Source organism: Lithobates pipiens, unplaced genomic scaffold, assembly GCF_037356315.1.
Source record: "Lithobates pipiens isolate NorthernLeopardFrog02 unplaced genomic scaffold, aLitPip1_a1.2 Scaffold_22, whole genome shotgun sequence".
NCBI classification, from domain to species: domain Eukaryota; kingdom Metazoa; phylum Chordata; class Amphibia; order Anura; family Ranidae; genus Lithobates; species Lithobates pipiens.
The window spans coordinates 115,917,823-115,941,420 of record NW_027507784.1 but is presented as its reverse complement, the minus strand read 5'-3'; the positions used below and the strand labels follow the sequence as shown (position 1 = coordinate 115,941,420).

At 40.2% G+C, this 23,598-nt stretch overlaps 1 protein-coding gene across 1 annotated transcript in view; it reads right to left on the bottom strand.

The window, feature by feature from the left end:
- Window positions 1–23,598, bottom strand: part of ITGA4 (integrin subunit alpha 4) — a 222,425-nt gene that overhangs the window by 11,790 nt on the left and 187,037 nt on the right. Inside the window, exons 17-22 of the mRNA XM_077448120.1 lie at window positions 20,756–20,832; window positions 10,372–10,519; window positions 9,568–9,666; window positions 5,659–5,738; window positions 1,483–1,572; window positions 798–885 (exon numbers count right to left, since the gene is read on the bottom strand). Coding sequence (XP_077304246.1) covers window positions 798–885; window positions 1,483–1,572; window positions 5,659–5,738; window positions 9,568–9,666; window positions 10,372–10,519; window positions 20,756–20,832 — 582 coding nt within the window. The remainder of the gene's footprint in view (window positions 1–797; window positions 886–1,482; window positions 1,573–5,658; window positions 5,739–9,567; window positions 9,667–10,371; window positions 10,520–20,755; window positions 20,833–23,598) is intronic.

Genomic DNA, 23,598 nt, shown 5'->3' with positions numbered 1-23,598 from the left:
TATTCAAAAAAAATCCTCACGAAGTTGAAAAAGTAACAAATCCACAATCTTCGAGGTAAGTAAGCAAAAGACACAAGGGAGCAGGCAAGGGTTTTGGTCAATTAGAGTCAGTGCATGGCAATACGTTGGGGTAGGGAGGAAGACGGGTGTACAATTTTGAACTGGTGGGTTTTCAAAAAATGGTAGAGGCTAGTCAATGAGAGAATTCCAGAAAATTGAGCCAATTCGGAGAACTCTTGTAGCCATGTAGGGGAGTGGAGAAGACATGAGTAGCTCAGCAGAGAAGTAGAAATGTCAGTTTGTGTGGCAAGGTTAGAAAAATACATTGGGGCTGATATGTAAAGCCCTTTGAAGACAAAGACTTCTGATTGTCTGATTGAAAAAGCCAGTGACATCAAGGCAGCAACAATTAGCTTTTAGGTATTTCTTACTTCTCCATGAAGATTTAAAATCATTTTGAGGACAGATATAAGCCACACATACTGATTACCAGCAAAGGTTGTTTACAATCCGATTTATCCGTATTCTCAGCATCTATGGACTAATTCTGACTCACCAGACAATTCCCTACAAAGAAAGTGTTTGCATGGGATGGAAAAATCCCTTCACCCAATTATGGGACTGTATTGAGTGTGCAATTTACTTACAGATAATGGTGCTGAAATACTAGAATATTTAAAACTAGCTAGATCTTTTTTTTTTTTTTTTATTAAGTGAACATTTTGACTTATACAGGTTCTATGATATATGCTGTATATTTAAATCATAATTAAAAGAAACATCTATATGGTACATACTTTGAACGTATAGTCTATTTTTTCCTTGATGCATAAGATCTTCTCATCATTAGGTGGGCCGAAGACAAATGATACTGGAGATACCGAGCTAAAATAACAAAGAAAACGGGTTGGTCTGAATTATGAAGAAGTTGACAGCAATCCTAATTAGTAAAACTGTTGGAAGCGCTACATGCCTATAAATACTGTGTAGTCATTGTAATGCATGGTATTTACATAAAGAAAGGATATATGTACAGTATATACAAACACCGAGCTGAGGCTGCTAGCTAAATAAAATAATTTCACTTTCTTTCACGTCTAAATATATTAATTGTTCATTTTCATGTATATAATAAAGGATATATGGATACAAAGTCATCTATATAAATATAATCTGTTAGTGGCTGGGATATCACATGGTATAATGTCTCATAATACAGCAAACAGGTTAAATGTGTTCCTGTTGTATTTTCATTTGATCTGCTGGGGAACGGTTCATTTACTGGTCATCCAAATGAATAGCAATGGCTTATAAAGGATCATTTTTATATATTTAGAAATGTACAGGTAAATATTTTACGGCCTTATCAGACGTGTACTTAGGACGTATCAATGAAAACCAGTGTATCTCTGATCTGCTCATAAACCCAATGCACTATATAACCAACATGACATGGCTGCAACAAGTAACACTTTAACTCACCCAAGTACATTGACATTGACCTCGTATCTTGTGGGAATGATGAAAACAGCTTCATTATTCCATATCGATGCCTCGCTTATCTCATTTTGACTGCAGATTTAATTAAAGAAAGAAACATCAATGTAAAGGTTTATGTGTATAAAAATTATAATGCAATCTAAAACAGATTTTTGGTTTAAGTTTGTTTGGAGTATGACAATAGCAAGACCGAAAATACAATCTCTGCATGATTGGGGAGCCGGCGGGGAGGGCTACAGGATGCAAGATATCGAGAAATGTGCTCCAGGAGATGTCACTGGAAAGTCCTTAAAAAACGGTTCACACAGTGTGATGTGCTGAAATCTCCTCGCTGGTCACAGTAAGTATATGCTTTTATATTTTTTGTGCCCACTGATACATGGTAAAACACCATTTACAGTATCTCACAAAAGTGAGTACACCCCTCACATTTTTGTAGATATTTTATTATATCTTTTCATTGGACAACACTGAAGAAATGACACTTTGATACAATGTAAAGTAGTGAGTGTACAGCTTGTATAACAGTGTAAATTTGCTGTCCCCTCAAAATAACACACAGCCATTAATGTCTAAACCGCTGGTAACAAAAGTGAGTCCAAATTGGGCTCAAAGTGTCAAAATCTTGTGTGGCCACCATTATTTTCCATCACTGCCTTAACCCTCTTGGTCATGAAGCTCACCAAAGCTTCGCAGTTTGACACTGGAATTCTCTTCCACTCCTCCACGATAACATCACGGAGCTGGTGGATGTTAGAGACCTTGCGCTCCTCCACCTTCCGTTTGAGGATGCCCCACAGATGCTCAATAGGGTTCAGGTCTGGAGCCATGCTTGGCCAGTCCATCACCTTTACCCTCAGCTTCTTTAGCAAGCATTGGTAGTCTTGGAGGTGTGTTTGCCGTCATTATCATGTTGGAATATTGCTCCGCGGTCCATTCTCCGAGGGGAGGGGATCATGCTCTGCTTCAGTATGTCTCAGTACATGTTGGCATGTTCCCTCAATGAACTGTAGTTCCCCAGTTCCAGAAACACTCATGCAGTCCCATGACACTCCCACCACCATTCTTGACTGTAGGCAAGACACACTTGTCCTCCACACTTGGTTGCCGTCACATACGCTTGACACCATCTGAACCCAATAAGTTTATCTTGGTCTCATCAGACCACAGGACATAGTTCCAGTAATCCATGTGCTTAGATGGCTTATCTTCCGCAAACTTCCTTCTGGGACAACAGCCATGCAGACCAATTTGATGCAGTGTGCGGCATATGGTCTGAGCACTGACAGGCTGACCCCCACCCCTTCAACCTCTGCAGCAATTCTGGCAGCACTCATACATCTATTTCACAAAGACAACCTCTGGATATGATGCTGAGCACATGCACTCAACTTTTTTGGTCGACCATGGCGAGGTCTGTTCTGAGTGGAACCTGTCCTGTTAAACCGCTGTATGGTCTTGGCCACCGTGCTGCAGCTCAGTTTCAGGGTCTTGGCAATCTTCTTATAGCCTAGGCCAGGGTATGCAATTAGCAGACCTCCAGCTGTTGCAAAACTACAAGTCCCATCAGGTCTCTGCCTCGGTGTCATGATTGTGGCTGTCAGAGTCTTGCTATGCCTCATGGAATTTGCAGTTCTACAACAGCTGGAGGTCAGCTAATTGCATATGCCTGGCCTAGGCCATCTTTATGTAGAGCAACAATTCTTTTTTTTTCAGATCCTCAGAGAGTTCTTTGCCCACTAGGTGCCATGTTGAACTTCCAGTGGCCAGTATGAGAGAGCGATAACACCAAATTTAACACACCTGCTCCCCATTCACACTTGAGACCTTGTAACACTAATGAGTCACATGACACTAGGGAGGGAAAATGGCCAATTAGGCCCAATTTGGACATTTTCACGCAGGGGTGTACTCACTTTTGTTGCCAGTTGTTTAGACATTACTGGCTGTGTGTTGAGCTATTTTGAGGGGACAGCAAATGTACACTGTTATACAAGCTGTACACTCACTACTTTACATTGTAGCAAAGTGTAATTTCTTCAGTGTTGTCACATCAAAAATGTGAGGAGTGTACTCACTTTAATTCAATATTATGAGTCACTGACTTGGCAAACGTAACCTCTGACACTACACTCTGACTTGACTTGCTGCCTGATTGTTCCAGGGCAGTGACCACAGTATTGAAAACAGACAGCCAGGCAACTAGTATCTTTTGCTTTGAATGTTATATTGCCAAACTTTCACTTTAGAACTTGCTACTTGTAGTCTTGCTGCTCTACAACTCACTTGCCACAGCCACCAGCCTGCTCACTGGACAATGGATGAAAAAAAAAACACACTGCTTTCTATGATTTCGCCCCGGGTGGGAAAACATAGGGTCACGTTAACACTGCACTTGTGTCTGAAAATGTTTAGAAGCAGTGGATGCATTTTATATAAATGTCGATTTTAGAAAATGATGCTAGCAGTGTTTAAAAAATAAAAGTATTTTTGAATAGAACCTAAAACTGGGCTAAAAATTTCTGTTATCATGGAGTTCTATTAAAGTGAAATTTTAGTCAGAAAATTAAGTCCTGACAGATGACTTTAGGCTGGCCCCTTTTTCAGTTATAGCTATGTAAAACATTAATAACGATTGCATATAACGTTTAACAACTTGCCTACAGGTCACTTTCACCCCCTTCCTGCTCAAGCCAATTTTCAGCTTTCAGCGCTGTCGCACTTTGAATGACAACTGCGCAGTCATGCACTGATGTACCCAAACAAAATTTCTATCATTTTTTTTGAGATGGTAGAGCTTTACTTTGGTGGTATTTACCCACCCCTGAGCTTCCTATTTTTTGCTATACAAATGAAAAAAGACAGAAAAAAAAAAAGTTTTTCTTAGTTTTTGTTATAAAATTTTGTAAATAAGTAATTTTTCTCCTTCACTGATGTGCGCTGAAGAGGCGGAACTGATGAGGAGGCGCTAAAATGCAGCACTGATGGGCAGTCATATGCAGCACTGATAGATGACACTGATGGGAATTGACAGGCATCACTGATGGGCACTGAAAATGCATCACTGATGGGCACTGACTGGCAGCACTGGTAGGCACTGATTAGCAGCACTGTTGGGGCTGTACTGACAATCACAACACTAATGATCAGTGCCCTGATTCCTAGTGCAGATGTCCCCATTGATGAATGCCGCTTACCATCTCTCCTCTCCTCCTGCGCTGTCATCCTGCACAGCAAGAATGGGAGGACGATTGTGCTCCTGCCCATCCACCATTTTACCATACGGCAGGTGGAAGCAGTTATAATCCAGTAAGGCCCTGTCTCACCCTGCTCCGCACAGCCAAGGAAGTACTGTATTTTTGGTACTGTGCTGATATACAGTCACTAGAGGCTGATCTGCTAACAGCCTCAAGATTTACTGCTGGTCAGAGGGGAAGAAGCAACAGGAATTACACAGACTGTGCCTAGGGAACACAGATTAGGGAGGGTGAAAAGAAAAACAGAAGAGGTGACAGGACAAACTACTGTCAGGGAGACATAAAATAATTAATCTTACAAGGATAGTGTTTTGTTTTATCTCCCTGATATTTTCTCCTTTCTCCCTGTGGCAGCCCTATGAGACTGAACACTGTAAGCTTCTGCCACCCTTCCTCTCTAGCTGAGCCAAGACATACTGTACACTCAAGGCTGGAAATGCACACGTTTTTTTTTCAGAAAGTGACATATCATTTTTGAGACCAAGTAGAGGGGGAGAGTTTTTTTAAAACTGCTCTGGGCTTTAACAAAATAACAGCCTCTAGCAAAAAGCAACAGGAGCAATGCTGGAGGAAATTTACAGAACACACTCATTTTGGTAGCATAATTATTAATGTGAATTGTTTGTTCTTTTGTTAAATAACATAAATTTTTATCAAACTGTTATGGGAAACTCTCTGTTTCATTTATCCTTTAAATATTGTGCATTTTCCATATATATATATATATATATATATATATATATATATATATATATATATATATATATATACATATATATATATTTTCCTTATAATGTCAAATGAAACAACATATAATGGCCTAGAGACGTTAGATATAAAGGTTTACCTACACACACGCAGTATATCTAGGCATGTTTTATATTACGCTTCTGAATCTTACCAGTTCACAGTTACATTAATTAGAAGATCTTCCTCGGCTTTGCTTAGGGAGCTAGCATCCAAAAGGAAAGAAAATTCTTGCTGTAAAAATAAGAAATAAGACCATTACAGGATTACTAGTACATCATTTAAAAAGTATTCTCATATACAGATGAAGAGTGCTTTATCTAGAAATCTTCCTGTACCATAAACTGTTCATACACTAGTAGACATCTGTTTGAAAATTTTTGTTTTAAACATTTTCATTTGACTTTCTAATTAAATCACTAAAGTGTGGTCAAACAGACGTTTGTTTTGACTGCAGAGGTGAGAAAATGTGAAGGAAGAGTATGGAAAAAGTTTCACAAACAAATTTCTAACTTCCAAAAAAAGAGTATTTTATGTCCTGTTTATACCTATAAGATTTTTTTTTACTTGTCTGAATATATGAATATAGATTTGTCCAATCTCCAAAGAAATTGGCCATTTGGAAAACACTTTTGTTTGATACTCTACAAATCAGACAGATGAATGCATGCAAATATTCAAGAGAACTGAAAAATTTGTGAATGACTGTTTCTCCCGATTTAATTGCTGATGCTTAGCACTCATTTATATGTTTTCAGCAAGTAAATAGGAATGACCTATCTCAATATCCACAAAACAGTGATGGGTAAAGATCTATAGTAAAGCTCATGAAAATCCATGCAATGTATAGAATTAAGGTGGGAATTTTCACTCTGAAAAGGAAAATTTAATTAAAGCTGAATTGCAGGCAGATAAAATTATACCAACTCATGCTGATGTGTGTTTATTAAAAAAATCACCTTAAAAAATCAATAGAAAAAAAAAATCATAGAAAATCAAGACTATCTTCACAGGATGATCCATGGCACCCCAACTGCACAAATACAGTAGGTACCAGTGGTACCGGATCCATCAGAGAGACCTGGACTGCAGGGTACCACAAATGTGTGTTGATGTGTGATGTGTTTTTTATTCCACTGCCAAACATCAGCAGCCCTTTCTTTTGAACAGGCAACAACAATGCATGTTATTGTATGTGGTGTGCACCGTAACAGAACGGCCAGCTGTGAAACGGGCCTTAGGCTAATAACCAAAATCAGGTTCTTACACTAGCTGCTTTTAAGAACGAAAGAGAGAGATAGCCCTACACTAGTACACATTCATTAGAAATTTCTTGTTTTTAGAATATTAATTATTGGGTATGATTTAAAGTGGTTGCAAAGGCATATTTTTTTTTTTAACCTTACTGCACTCTATGCAGTAAAATAAAAAAACCTTCTGAATGCAGCCCCCCTCTAAATAGATACCTGAAACTGATCTCATTCCAGAGATGTGCACAAGAGCAGAGGCTCTCTCAACTCTCTCCCTCCTCATGGGCTCAGATATAGCAATGGGAGCCATTGGCTCCTGCTGTTGTCAATTAGAGCCAGGGGGTGGGGTCGAACCCCACTCTGTGTGTAATATAAATACATAGAGTGGTGCTTGAAAGTGAGCAGGCAAGAGTTGCCCCCATAACAAGTGGCTTGCTACAGTCGACACTCAGCGTGGGGGGGAGCAGAAGCACTAGCGTGGACCCCTAGAACAGAAGGATTGGGGCTACTCTATGTAAAACCACTGCACAGAGCAGGTAAGTATAACATATTTGTTATTTTAACAAAAAAATAAAAACAAGACTTTACAATAACTTTAAAGACGTTATAGAGAAATAATTTTTTCCCTTAAAGTGGTTGTAAACCCTTACACACCACTTTTACTTTAAAAAGGCTTACCTGTGGGTACGGGGAATATCTCCTAAACTTGCACTGTTTAGGAGATATTCACTGTATCAGCATGTGCAGACATCATTGGCACATGCGCACTGAAGAAGCGGCTCGCTCATGCCATTTCTTCTGCTGCTGTGCCTTACCGGCGGCTCCCACGCGCATGAACGGGAGTGACATTATTGCGGCTTCGGCCAATAACAGCGCCAGAGCCGGCCACAACAGTGTGCTGGGACTGCTGCGGAGGCTTCGATCTAAGGTAAGTATTTCATAATGAGCTAGTATGCTATATATACTAGCTCATTATGCCTATGTCTTGCAGGGTTTTTTTTTTGTTTTTTTTGGGGGGGTTTACAACCACTTTAATGCCATCTCTGCATTAAGGTAAAACGTCCCACTACCTGTTTCTACCCCCAATCAAACAGCTGGATTCTATGGAACCACAGGTCCCAGCATGGAAACAGACATCTACAGGTTGCTTTCTTAGATCTATAGCAATCATGAGTACACAGCGGGTGAGTAAGCCAAAAGATGTGAGATCACAGTTCATGCTCCTGTCTCCCTTGTGCATCACTCTATATGACACTCATCCTTTGACACTCTTGGGTGTGACATTCCTAAGTGCAAATTGTTCACACATTCTTGTGCTACTCTTAATGTCATTTTAAAGCAATTTGCCACCTTTGATTCAAAAAAAATGCTGATTAGAGCAAATTGTGAAACCAGAACTATGTTTTACACTGCCATAAATATGATACTAATAATATGTCTTTAACAGTATCATAGATATCCAATAAAAAGTAAAAATGTACAGTGTTTAAAGTTTTTGTGCATCTTGCACTCAACAGATCAGGATAATATGATATATTCATTTGAATGAAGGAGTCGATGTTATCTCTTACAAATCAGATTATTTGTTAAAATTGAAATATGTGATCTGCAGGCTTAAACTGTACATAAACTTCCTTCTCAACCAAGAAGTGTCCCATGCTTACATACTTCCTAAGACAGAAGTCTGGATACAACTTCTCCTGCCCTGCCATACCAATATAAGCTTTTATCGATGCTTGCATATTTTAGTTACATACTGTACATTGGTTGAAAAAAGTCCATCTAGTTCAACCAATAGAAAATAAATAAACATAATAAATAATGAGAAAAACCTCCATATACGGAATCTTAAACTCACAGCTGATTTAGAGAAAGGCAAAATACATTATTCTCTAAACCCTGGTGAGTAGCATTAAAGAGTAACTCCACTTTTGTTGAGAAAAAAACATTCCCCTCTGGGTGATCTACTGTATGTACATTGCAAGGATTTTAACAAACTTTGCTTCAGATTCCTACCTTTTGTTATTCTGAATAAATCACTACAGTATTTGTTCCTCTGTGCCCAGGGTCTGAGTGATTCTAATGGGAGTGGTTTCATTATTATAAACCAGCTGCTGCAAACTCAGGGCTCTAATGAGGAAAATGACAGGGTTTGCATCCCTTTAGATGTTTTTTCCTATTGGGAGTATCTCCCCAAAATAACATTTTTGCTGCAGGGGATGCCAAAAATCTGACTTAGTATCTTGTATCTTAGTGTAGACTTCTGGGAAAATCAAATAGCCAATCATAAAAGCAGGAAATTATGTTTCTGGGGGGGCATTCTGTACACATTGTATAGAACACCTCCAGGTAGCCATATTGCATTGCATTTTACAGAAAATTACAGAGCTTCAGATTGAAAAAGGAAAGGTAATTTATTTTTATAATATTCAATTACAATATGACTTGTGTTGCAATTATATATGCTATATATATATATATATTTTTTTTGCTTTTTTTCCCCATGAAAGTAGAGTTACCCTTTAAATATGGAGCTGGCACCCAAAGCCAGCAAAATATTTGAGATATACTACCTTTCTGGTTTTCCTAGACATGCAGCTTCAGGTTTGTTCTGGCTGTCATCAAGTCATCCCGGTTTTATGCATTTCCATCTACCCCCCCATATAAAAACTAAATTTATGGTGGGTCTCTTCCTTGCAAATTTTATGTTAAGTGGTGGGAGGACTTTATGAACATACAAATGATGGTACATAAGCCAACACTTTTGCCTCCTGGTAATAAAGCTTATCTTCCACCCACAATTGTTCACATACCTTTGACAGCGAGTCAACATAGAGATGGCCAATGGTACAATCCAGTCTCGTCAGCTGGTTTTCTTCCTCGTTAATGGCACAGTTTATCTGTTTCTCCAGCTGGCATTAACAAAGATACAAACGTTTTTAAGGAAGTTACAGTACAGGAGTGAAAGTGTATGTTATTTTCTGCAAAGTTCATAGTGACAAGTAAATATTAAAACACTCAACACAAGTTTCCATGGGGTTTAAGCTGGTTCTGCCACCAAAGGAGCATTAAAATCATATATAGACCTATCAAGGTTCCTTGTTTAAATCCTATTATAGAGTAACAACACTCTGTCCCTATCACACTATGTTGTCACCCTGTCACATGATCCCCCAGTGGAGACTACAAGTGACCCTGTCAGTGCACATTCCACAGACTTGTTCCACTGTTGTCTCTATTATGACACGTTTCGCAGGAAAAAGGATTCATCACTGATACAGCTTTCTCATACGAAACGCAGTGGAGCATGTAGATGACAAGCATGATGACATGTAGTGTATTTGTGTTACTGAAATAAATTCTTTTTAAACAATGACATCCTTAATGTGTGATCTGTTCATTCCTCTTTGGCCCTTGGTTGCCAAAGGGAGGGCACGCTCTTGGGCAGGCACCCAATACATACTGGAGGATCAAGAAGGAGTAAGCATATGGAGCAATGTTATCTGCTGCTGGATCCACTACTCACTTACAATTCATATATCACATTCCAAAATAAAGACTGATGAATACACTCTACTTATATATTTATTCCAAAGACTACAAAAGTAGTATATTACCAGGTCCAATACTTTGATGAAGAAAAGTCCTCGGGGTAGTCTCATTTGTAGATTGGATTGATAGGCATCATCACCAGCGTTGAACAATGAAATGTTAACCATGATGGTCTTCATACCTCCAACCACAAAATGTGTTTTGTTTTCAAATCTGCAAACAGAGCACATATTTACATAAGATAGGGTGGCTTTCTAAAAGATGCAAATGACAAAGTTGCTTGTGTATGAATCATAAGGAAGGTGTCCACTAGCTACCTGGCCATCACTTTGATCCAGTGGATTCAATACTTTGAGTTACTGATCTGAACGAGTTATTCTCTTTGGCTTTACATGTTGCACACTTGGGTCGGTGATTCAAGAAGCACCAGGGCAGGGAAAGATAGGCAGCCCATACTTCTTAGATGACAGGTTATCTTTATTACAGCGTTAATAGTAATATGCAGAGTAAAGTAACCTATATCAACTAGATTTCATTGTTTATTAATTTGGAGTTAAAGTGGTTGTAAACCCTTACAACACACTTTTTGCTCCATCTAAGCCTATAATAAGGCGTACCTGTAGCTACCCTGGATATCTCCTAAACCTGTTTAGGAGATATCCCCTGTATTTGCATGTGCCAACATCATCAGTACATGCGCACTGAAGCAAACTGAAACAATGGCACATACGTACCATTGCTTCAGTGAGTGTGCCGTTACTGGCATGCATGGGAGTGAAGTCATTGTGGCTCCAGCCAATCACAGTGCTGGAACCCGCGATACTCGGAGGTAAGTCCGGGAGCGAAGTCGCTCACCTGAGTGGTGTACGAGGGCGGCTGCAGGGGCTTAGATCTCAGGTAAGTAATTCATAATGAGCTAGTATGCTATGCATACTAGCTCATTATGCCTTTGTCTTGCAGGGTTTTTTTTGTCCTAGGGTTTACAACCACTTTAAACCAGACAAAAATATTAGTTGTGTTCCTTTAAATACGGCTTTGTAGTAGTATATTAACTGTGCCCTAGTGGAAACAATTTTCCTAATTTTTATCAACAGAGCAACCTTTGGATATATTTGGTTATGGTAGTCCCCATATTTATCACAGTACAGGTTTCCTTAAAGCCTTGCTTACAAGTTCAGGGTACATTCTGGTGGCCGAATAGCAATGGCCCGGGGGAGGTGCCACCAGAAAGAATCAGTAGATATACACTTACAGCACCTTACTGGCCCTTCCCACTGTACAAGTTCTTCCTGCATTGAATTGAGAAGAAGAGGCCCAGTGATTACATCACTGGGTCTATAAATGGGGGAGAAGAGGTCCATAACCTACAGGACACTTAAAAAGGCGGGACGAGTCCAAAAGCTTGCCAGTGTCACATGACTGAGGGTAGTAGCTGTGACAAACGTGGGTGATAGTGACCAGTGATCAATCATCTGGTAATCTTGTTTAGGGGTGGTTGCTGGGAGGTCTCTACATTCATGACCATGTCCCAGGTACACTTTGTGATACATAGTCATATCTCTGCATCTCTACTGTTTGCAGACTGCTAATATCCAGATTATTGTTCAGCGTGACATTTGCTTCAAAACAAATATAAACATGGCAGGTTTCCAATGTCTAGTTTACCTAGGAGGAATAAGGGGTACCAGTGTTTTCCCATATGATCTGACATAGGGGTGTTTGGACTTGAAATGTTACAAATTATCTGAAAAAATGAAATATGTCCATATTATGGTGGTGCTATTATTAATTTGGAAGTTATGAAACATGCTGAAATTTCAGAACTATACTAAACTGTTTGATCATTATGTGGATTGAGGTATTTACGACAGGTATCTGTTGGTTCTCTGAAGTGAGAGGGTGACAGTTTTACGATAGGCCTGGACATTCTGCCAGGCCGATATTAGCTGTTTGCACAGGCCTAAGCTGGTTCTATATTCTCTATGTTGAGATGACAGCTCTTTTGAAGGGTTCTGAATTAAACCTATGAATTCCTGGAAATAAGGGAGGAGGGAGGGGGGTTCAGATTTCTACTGCAATGTGTAACTGTTTGCCAAGACTGTCATGGCTGCCTCGTAAGGTTCCCAACAACATGGCCGCTAGATACAGCTTTTCGTGTGTCCAGTACGTGATATCATTACAGCAGCCTATGACCCAGGATCTATGAATATCCAGCCTGTGTCCTGTACTGTGCAATTTGGATTGTGGATTAGCATGTTGATGGGGAGAATAAATGCAAGGAAATGTAAAACATGAAAATAAACTTCAGCTTTACTGATTTGATGGGATATGCATAGCAAGTCATTCATTCTCTGTGGCTAAAATCACAAGGGTGTTTACTGTGGCACTTTGTAGGGAATGGATTAATGTAGCCCTGCCCTCTGCCAGGAAAGTGAGATGAGCACAAGCTTGGTGAAGACTAAAAAAACATGGATGCTTGATGCTTGTTTTAATTTATTTTCATGTCAAAGAGCACTGTATGTAATTTATATGTTGATGCAAATTAAAATAAAATGCATTAAGATATTTTATTTTCTAAAACAAAAAAAAAGAGAAAATATGAGGAGGAAATGCAGATGTTCTTATTTCATTTAAATACTGTAAGAATTATTGAAAAGATGCAAATAAAGTGACATTTATAGAATGATCTGGCAGGAGACCAAAGCATTACTCATTGTACACCTTGGGGAGAGAAGCTGGCACAGACACAAGCAGCAGAAGGTGAAAGTACTGCATAAACAGCTAGGTTCCAAGACAACAGCAAATTAGAGAGAAACATATTGCTAACGGTGTAGCAATTACATTTCAAATTTTTTCATTTTCATTTTTTTCCACTCTTCAGCTAAGATTTGGGGGAAAAAAAGTTTATTTAGATCTTTATTTAAAGTGAGACTCTAAATGATCACACAATGCACAAATTTCAATCCTATTTTGCCATTCCTATACATGTACCATTATATCCAGAATAACAACTTGGTCACAGTGCACAAATCTGTTCATTACAAGGATAGCACTACACTGACTTTAGAGATTTAAATGTATGTAAACCTCAACAGCAACCTTCTGTTTGTCCCCTTTGGGTATGTTAAATTTAGTTTTGAGAATGTTTTGTTATATCTGTTCAATATGTGCAAAAAATACCCTTTGATCCTGCCAGAAATCTGGTGAGCTCACAAGCAGGGATGAGATCAGGTGTGTTTGGACACTAGTCCAAACCCATCTTAGCTATCCCACCAGGAAGCTGTCAAGCAGACAGCCAATCATAGACGGCAGAGGCATGCCCCTGCCCAAAGCCTCACATACACAAGGGTTATGTATACACACGGCTGAGGGATAAGTAATGCCACCAGTGCCTATGACTGGCTGTCTGTTTTGACAGCTTGCTGGTGGGATAGCTCAGGTGGGTTCAGACTGTCTGAATACGCCTGAGCTCATCCCTGCTCACAAGTTCCTCTCCACTCTGTAGTGTAATTTCAAGCAGAATTATTGGCTCTGCCCAGTTTACCTCTATGAACTACAGAATGCCCGATATTACAGAGTTAAAGCGGAGGTCCACCCTAAAATGGACCTCCGCTCATCGGAACCCCCCCCCCCCCTCCGGCGCCACAATCGGCACCTTTCAGGGGGGAGGGGGGTGCAGTTACCTGGATAATCCAGGTAACTGCACCCACTTCCGGGCTAGCTCTCTGCGGAACGGGGCGTACGTTACGCCCCCGTTCCGCAAGCGCCCGCCCCCTTCAGCAAGTGCCCCGCTGCCTGCTGGGAAACACACAGCTCCCAGAGGCAGCGGGGACCGTCCGGATTGCGCCACGCGGCTCGCGCATGCGCAGTAGGGAACCGGGAAATGAAGCCGAAAGGCTCCATTTCCTGATTCCCATACCCAAGATGGCGGCGGGACCCGGCAGCCGAGCGAGCGATCGGCTTCGGGTGCCAACATCGCGGGCGCGCTGGACAGGTAAGTGTCACTATTTAAAAGTCAGCAGCTGCAGTATTTGTAGCTGCTGGCTTTTAAAAAAAAAAAAAAAAACGCGGAGTCCCGGTGGACTCCCGCTTTAAGTGATAGGGAGTTGTTCAGTAATCCTAACACACTTACTGTCCTAAAATGACAACACTGTTCCTTCATAGATGTAATACACTGAGGCTAATGTGCATACGGACATCAGCCTTGTGTGTGCAGTAAAAAAAGGCTGCCTAAAGAAGGGGTGCGCAACCAGTGACCCTTAGAACCCTCTGATGTGGCCCACAAGCTTATGCTTTGGGGTGGCCGGTTGGCAAGCCCAGACCACAGGTTGCCAACCCGTTATCCCAGAGAATCTGAGTGAATGGAGCAAGCGCTGGAGGAAGTGAGCGGCTTTGGAGGGAGCAGGAGCCGCATAGGCCAACAATTCCTCTGTATCGTTGGCTCCTGTCCATAGACTTCTGAAATATTCTGCGGGTTTGGTGCACTCTCTGAAAGCACATCAAAACTCCTAAATGCAAGACGCTTTCAGAAAGTGCAACACACCCGCAATATGTAATAGTGGGTGAACACCCAACAGGGATTGCTCCCACTGAAAATTATGATCTTGGTTGTTGTTTATTGTTGTTTAAAATCTTCATTATGATATTCATTGTAGCCTATGACCATTTACCAGATCACTTCAGTGGCCCTTGGTCTTCAAAAGGTTGAGCACCCCTGGCTTGAGGGGAGAAGAGGGAAATAATTGTGACTATTTGTATTGGTAATTACATAATCATGAAGTAATAATAAATGATACTACCTATACAATCTTAAACATTTTTGTATCCTTGTGCTATTGTTTTTCCTAGCCTCCACATATTGCACAATGCCCCTTCATTTTTATTTTTATTTCTCCTACCTTTCGTTCTATGCACTTTGATTTCTTCTTCCCCTGCGGCTATGGGCGGGGTTTATGTGGGGATCAGCATCACTTCCGCTGATCCCCGCACTGTCTCCTGGGATCTCGTCCAAGTAATCCCAGGAGTCATTGCGGCTAACACTTACGAGATTTCGCCGACGTGACGTCATCACGCCGGCCACGTTTGGCTTCACATGAAAACGGGGGGCGGTAACTTGCTAAGACGCCGCCCGTTGCCCTGACAACATTCTTGAATTACACCGCTCGTAGCTGTAGCTACTGAGCATGCGAGGGAACCGGCAAAGCATGCTGGTTCCTAACAAAGGAAGAAAGGAGGAAGTTATTGCTTTTGGGCTTCAAATGCCCACAAGAAAAATGACATCTGCCGAACAATAAGAATAAAAAGCAAACTTTGGACTAAAAACAGACATGCTTTACTGACAAATGCAGGTAAAGTAAGAGTTTTTTATTTAAAGAGATACATTTTAAGGCTTAAACAGAAAAAAAAATGTTTTTTTCCTCACTGCAGAACCACTATAAGGAATATGGAGATATGAAGATTTTGTAGGACTGTACAAAGATCATTCAGTTAAACATGGAAGAAAGATTTTTCTATCAGTTTAGGAAGAGGTTCTTTACAGGAAGGATAGCTGAGCTATGAAATCTTTTGTCTTGCAGCTCGCTGAGAGGCTGAGCCAGGTGCCGGTCCAGGCATGTGGGCAGATGGCGACTCCATTGTCATGATCTTGTCTGAGCCTGGACTGGCTCTGTGATGTCAACAGACAGTGGACTTCAGCCCGCTGTCTGCTGAAAATGGGTCACAGGAGTGCAGAATGAACTGTACTCCTGTGATCCACAGGAGAAGTACAGCCAAACAAGCTTTTGCTGTACTCCTCCTTTAAATATGGAATTCATAAGATTCAGGATGATGTGTAGCACTGCTGGCAGACCCGCATATATAACAGAGACCAATCATTTCTACACTCTCCTGCGATTTTAGATGGGCAGGATGGTATTTGTAACAGTATGGGGACTGTATATGTCTGCCTGCTTTGAAATTAATATACTGCAAACAAAGAAAATGGCAAAAAGACGCAACTTTCATTCTTCAGTATGAATTACTTTTATGGCTGTCTCTGAACGACTAATGTATTCATTGCACTCTTAAAATTTCATAGCTGCTGCAAAATGTTATAGATCCTTGGCTAAAGCGTCAGTACAGAAAACAAACAGATTATTTTTCTTACAAATCTGTCCAAATGACAAACCTCCAGAGGACAGGCATTCTCACAGACAGCCAAGGTTAGCACTTTGGGAGGCCAGGATTTGGACTTAGCAGGGCCCCAAACAGCAACTGTGAGTGACAGCTCCCTGCTGCTCCACATTGCAATGGCTCTGCTTACATCTGTGCAATGCATCAAATAATTACAAAGGTGATATTTTGCCTTCCATGATCTACATTATCCTAGAATAAGAACAAAGGATGCCACCAATAATTCTGATGAGCATGGGATAACATTCCTTTTTCAATTAAGTCTAATCCTCTTCTGTCCAGACAGCATTAGTCTAGCAATATTTGGTTGATAACAGTGATACTGTGCAAGTGTGAATGTGTTATCTCAATAAGTAGCATATCGCTAGTCTGCACTGACGACAAATGTCAGGAATGTTAGCACTTGCTAATTGACTGATAACCGATAGTGATACAAATTACTTCCCACTCAATCACTCTTCAGTTTCATTTTAAGGGGATTCTACAGTAAAATACACTTTTTTATTTAAAAAATGACCTAAAATCATTATGGTTTTACCAGCAGAGTGGAACTTTCATGACTTGCACACCCCTATATGAAACTTTTTACTATACTTTCTTGCTGATGAAGTGGAGATAGTGAACCTTCTCACCACATTACTTGTACGAATTAATTCCACTGCTCCACTAATGACTATTAGAGACACGTCAGTAACATTTTTTCAGCAGGGGCCATAATTATATGTAAGAGAAGTTAAAGAGTAACTCCACTTTTGTTGTGAAAAAAAAAATCCCCTCCAGTGATAAACTTAGGCCCCTTTCACATGGGGCGGATCTCTCCGCTGATCCCCGCTGAGCAGGCGGATGACAGGTCTGTGTCTGATCCACTGATGCAGAGCGGAAACGGACACAATCTGCTGTTCTTTATGGGGCAGTCGGATGGAAAAGAATTGCCTGTCCGTTTCAATCCGCTGGACAGATGGGGAACGGGATCGGATGCTGGCAGGTGTTCGCTGATATCTTGTGCTGCATAGAGAAGAATGTAGGTTCCGATTGGGTCCCCCTGAAAAACTGACAGACAGACCCGATCGGAACATCCATGTTAAAGGGGCCTTACACTGCAAGGATTTTAACCAACTTTGTTTCAGAGTCTTACCTGTTTGTGTTCTGAAGGAATAGCTCTTTTGTTTGATTATGTCAATGTGCAAAGTGAATCTGAATGGGAGCGACTTTTTCATTATTAATCAGCTGATGTGCTTGTAGTGTTCTCACGAGGAAAGATACACTGTCAGCATCCCTTTAGAAGTGATGAGAGCCTCGCCAAAAAAAAAAAAATTGCCTAAAATTTGACTTATGTCTTAGTGCAGACTTCTTGGAAAATCTGTGAGCCAATCACACAAACAGGAGATCACATTTCTGGGGAAGATCTGTACAAGATCTGTGTGCAGAAGGCCTCCAGATAGCCATATTGTATTGAATTTTACAGAAAATGACAGTGATGCAGAGTAAAAGGAATGGTAATTTTTAATACCATGCAATTACTGTATGGCTTGTGTAGAAATTGTATATGATTTTTCTTTATTACTCCGGAAGTGGAGTAGCCCTTAAAAGATGAATTCTGGACATAAAACCTTTCATTGAAATATATTCGTCTACAATTCGTCTATAAAAGTCTACAAAAGGATATAAATTTACTTTGCATCCAACAAATGTCTTTACACATCTACAGTATTATATTGTACAAGTAAAGGTGATATCGTCACTGGGCTGCACATGTCCTGTGCAAAAACTAGACCTGTGGGAGGGGCCCAGCATGTCCTCCCACAATAGGCTGCCTGTAGAAAATTACAGGAGGGGGCGGATACAAGGCCAGTCACTCTGCACAAGGAGAGAGAGCAGCAATGACTGGTCTTTATTATAGGAAATTGCTGGAAAAAAAATCACTATGCAGAAGATGATTACTGCACAGATATTGAAGAATCACTCAAAGGATACCAAGATTTAAGTAAGAATACAAATTCCCCCTGTATTTAGTCAATATGTGTTTAGCCTGGATTTCAGCTTTAAAGAGTAATTCCACTTTTGTTGAGAAAAAAATAAATTCCCCTCTGGGTGATCTATGTACTTTTAACAAACTTTGTTGCAGATTTGTTGCAGATTCCTACCTCTTCCTATTCCTGTTATTCTAAAGAAATCCCTGTGTGTTTGTCTGTGGCCATGTGGGAAAGTGAGTCTAATGGGAGTGGCTTCTAAATTACCAATCGGCTGTGCACCTGCAGGGCTCTAATGAGGAAAGCTGCTGGGCCTGTATCCCTTTTTTTTAATAACAACATGATTTGTGTTGCAATTGTATATGCTATATTATTTTTTATTTATTTGCTATTTTTTTCCACGAAAGTGGAGTTACCCTTTAACCCTTTTGCCGCCGGGTCCATACGCTATACGAACCTGTCAGCGGTGGGTATTACACAGCTGCAGCCATGGGGATTGTGGGGGAAACTGACAGGCCATCCGATTGCTCTCACACACCCCCAGTAACAACCATGTTTACCGTGCACTGCTTTCCCATCTGCAGGGCTGGGAGCTCCATGGCGGGTGCTGGGGGCTGGAGGGGAAGGAGAACAGCGGACACACATCTGCTCTCCTCCCCTTCTTCTTGTGAGTGGCAAAGTGACATCTCTCATGTCACTTCCGGGTCAAGCCCTCTGTGTCCCCAGCTCAGCCGGGAAATAATGTTTTGCAATGCGATCTGCATTGCAAAACATTTAGTAGCACAGGGGAGACACAGGGTCTTTTAGATCCTGCATATCTCAATAAAGTCATGTCACCAAAAAATCATCACATGGGGGACTTTTTGTCCCCATGTGATGAAAAAAAAGTTAAGTAAATAAAATGTTATTTTTTTGTAAAAAAAAATAAAGTTACACTCAAGCACATAAACCGCCCCCCCAAAAAAATTTTTTTTCGAGGCCCCTCACCCCCGCAGATGAAAGTAAACGCCTGCGTTGGGGCGCTTACACGTGAAAACGTCCATTACGATACACATGGTACATATCGCCACGCACACCGAAGTGAGAGAAATAATTCTAGCATCAGACCTCCTTCCTAATACTAAACTGATGTCTATAGGGGGGCCTTTGAAGCTGCGTCTATAGAAAATTTAGGGTGCTGAAGTTTGACACCATTTCACGGGCGCACAAAAATGTATGGTTTGGTATGTTGGGTATCTACTTACTTCATCTTTTATATTTTACCCAAAATTTGGGTAATTTATTGTGTTTGTTTGCCCTAAAATTCATGCAAGTGTGTTTTGTACTGAAATTTTGCATTTCCTAGACCTTTACGGTAATATCCTGTGACATAAATAATTGGAACTACCACTATTTTATTCTCTACGGAATGTGCATAAAAACAGCTCTGGCAATGAAAGGGTTAAAGTACAACTATAAATTACAAAACATATAGTGCAAACACCATTTAAAAATAATGCATACTGCACTAAAGAGTTCATAATTTATCAAATGGTGATCCTATCAGTGACTTTCCTTTCCTTCTGCAGGATGACAACCTTTTTTCCCACTTCTCAAGCCAAAAAAGTTTTCTTTTGTTTTGGATAAAGTAGGAAAGGATTAGGTTAGATAGGTATTAATTATCATCTGCAATTTCCAGCCTCATTTCCCACTTTACTATAAATTGTGCTTTTGTTGCTTCTATCTGATTGGAGCGGTGATAGTGGTTAGAGGAAGTGAGGGTAAATTCCACTGGGGACACAGACAGCAAGAAAAACCCGACAGAGCATAATTCTTCCCCATTCAATCCAGATGAAAATATTTTAAAAAGTTGTGACAAAAACTAAGCTTTTATATGACCATCAAGCATTCCTCTTCTCCGCTGTCACAGGTTTCCTCAATAATTGCTGCTTATCTAACAAAGAAGAGAATGATCGAATACCCAGACAGGCTGCATTCAAAGTACTTCCCTTCATGGGGTGATAGATAGGGGCCAAAGCTGTCAATGCAGTCCTATAGTCTGTCATCTGTGACATTTCCCATGTGTACAGTGTTTATCAACTCAAAATTTCAAAGGAAAAAAAAAACAGGAAATCCTGAAAACATGACTTGAAGACAGAAGTAGAGAAACACAGTATTGGAAGAGTGAAGATTTATGGAATCCTGCTTATAGCGAAGGTAGAATAAAAGGTAATGAAGAGCTCTTTAGTGCAGTTGAAAGGAAATGTTGGGTTAATCCGTCATAAAAATCATTTATTTTTTAAAGCAGATTCCCTTTATTTAAACTCACCCTGGGAAGGAAACCTTTCCTGAGATCTGTAAATCTGCAGAGCAGTTTGCCAAAGCACAGTATCTTGCAAAGGAAACCTGAAAATAAAATTCAATAGCACTGCATGAGCTGCACATTTAGTCAGAAAATGTAACGTATAGACATGTTTTTCCAAGTTAAATTTAAAGGGAACATATAATTCATTCCACTGCAAAAACATTTATGAGTTTATTATAACATCTATTTTATTTGTCACATCCTTCTTGATTAACTGACCACTACTTGCTCTAACCCCTAGATGTCAGTGTTTTCATCTTTCAGTTTTTGGTGGGTGCTGACCAGCTAACTCAGTGGTCTCCAAACTGTGGCCCTTTGCTTGCTTTTATATGGTCCTTACGGCACTATTTAATGCACTGATACCAACAAAGGGGTATAATCAACAGCTCAACTATCAACTTGTCCCCCCATGTCAAGGTCCTAGGTGTAATCTTGGACTCTGAACTAACCTTTCAGCCCCACATCCTATCGCTATGCAAAATTTGCCGACTCAACCTCCGCAACATCTGGAAGATACGCCCCTTCCTAACCAATGTCACCACAAAGCTTCTAATCCACTCCCTGGTTATCTCTCTTCTGCAACTCACTCCTCATTGGGTTACCTCTAAATAGGCTATCCCCACTTCAGTCCATCATGAACGCTGCTGCCAGGTTCATCCACCTCACAAACCACTCAGCATCTGCTATAACCCTCTGCCAATTCCTCCACTGGCTGCCACTCAACCAACAACTTAAATTCAATATACTAACAATAACTTACAAAGCCATCCACAACCTGGCCCCCAGCGACATCACTAACCTATTCTCAAAATACCAACCTAATCATTCTCTTCGCTCCTCCCAAGACCTCCTGCTTTCTAACTCCCTTGTCACCTCATCCAATGGTCACCTTCAGGACTTCTCCAGAGCCTCTCCCATGTTCTGGAATGCTCTACCCCAATCTGTCCGACTCTCCTACTTTGTCCACTTTCAGACGATCCCTGAAAACTCATCTCTTCAGAGAAGCCTATCTGGTCCCCACCTAACAACTGTACATTTACTTTCTCCATCAGCACATCCCCCCACAGTTATTACCTCTTGTATCTCTTGACCTTCCCTCTTAGAGTGTAATCTCTAAGGAGCAGGGCCCGATGATTCCTACTGTATTAAAGTGTATTGTATTTATACTGTCTACCCTCAAGTTGTAAAGCACTGCGTAAACTGTTGGCGCTATATAAATCCTGTATAATAATAATAATCCAACCCCCATCCCCACTGACACCAATGAAGAGATGTTTCCCACAATGATACCAATGATAGGGCACAATTGCTCCCAATAACATCAATATGACACAATTTCGCCCAATGATACCAATGCGGGGGCACATTTTCTCCCAATGACACCAATGATGGGACACAATTTCTCCCACTGACATCAAAGATGGGGGCATTGTTTTTTCCCACTGACATCAGGAACCTTTTCTACTCCCAATGGCCACAGTCCTGCCCTCCTAAAGCCTAAAGGACAGTAAACTGGCCCTTTGTCTTAAAAGATTGGAGACCCCTGAGCAAACTCAATCCATTTCTAAGCAGTCATTCAACTGTATGATACCACTGCAAGTCAGAAGGCCCATACACATAATAAGAAAATCGTAGGAAAATGCCAGTATTATGAATGACCAGCCGGCTATCTGACCATTAGTATAATGCTTTAGACAGCCAATTAAGGCTGTTAAAACAACAAAAAAGTCAGAAGAGCAAGACTACACACGCTTGGAAACTAAAGAAAACATTACACATTACATCACTTCCAAAGTTGTATTCTGTCGTGCAAGAATTTTTGTGAGTTGAGTAATCTATTCCTTTTAATATCAGACTAGCATGCAAAAAATAAATAAAAAATCAAAGATCATTCCTCCGATATTCTCATTGTGTGTACAAGGCTTTATACTGGTGTACACTGGAGGAGATTAGTACTTACAAACAGGAAGAAAACATATCTAGCAAGTAACAGAACAGGATATTATTAGAAGATTGCATCTTTATTTCATCCACACCCAGATACATATCCAAAAACCAATGTATGACATAAAGGTCATGTAAAAACCTCAGATAGCTCCTTCAGATTTTTGAACTTTAAACGCAATTAAGTTGGAATAATAATATCCTTTTGAACATGCATTTATTTTTTAAGAGATGTACAAATGAGGAAAAGGTGAAACACCCACCCAGCACTGAACAATTAGGATTGTAATTGACAGATCATTTGTAATATACAGCCACCCAGCTTATCAAACGTATGTAGATCACATATGTATGCCAGGCATTTAGTAAGTGAGGCTGCTGGTAATAACACAATACAATCATTCTATCAGTAAATCACCTGTATATTACAGACTTTACAATCTCGAGTCCTTGGATAGCGTTCATACCCAAACCCTTTTATATTTAGTTTCTACAAACTAAATCTATTAAATTATATTAATTACAACAAACATACCAAAAAAAAGTGTGCTGTCTCCTTAAATAATGATCATAATAGAATAACACCTTTGTAAAATTAAGTACTTGTAGAAAGAAAATTCATATCTACAATATAAATAATGAATCCAGTTACTCTACATAAAAAAATATTCCATTAATGGGAAGTGTGAATCATAGGTGAACAATAAATCGTCCAAACTTAAATTCATAAGTCAAGTAAAAAATAAAGCCCATTAAACATATGAATGAATATACTGTATTTTCTGGCGTATAAGACTAACTTTTACACTTAAAAAAAATGCCCAAAAATCGGGGGTCGTCTTATACGCCGGGTATACAATGCT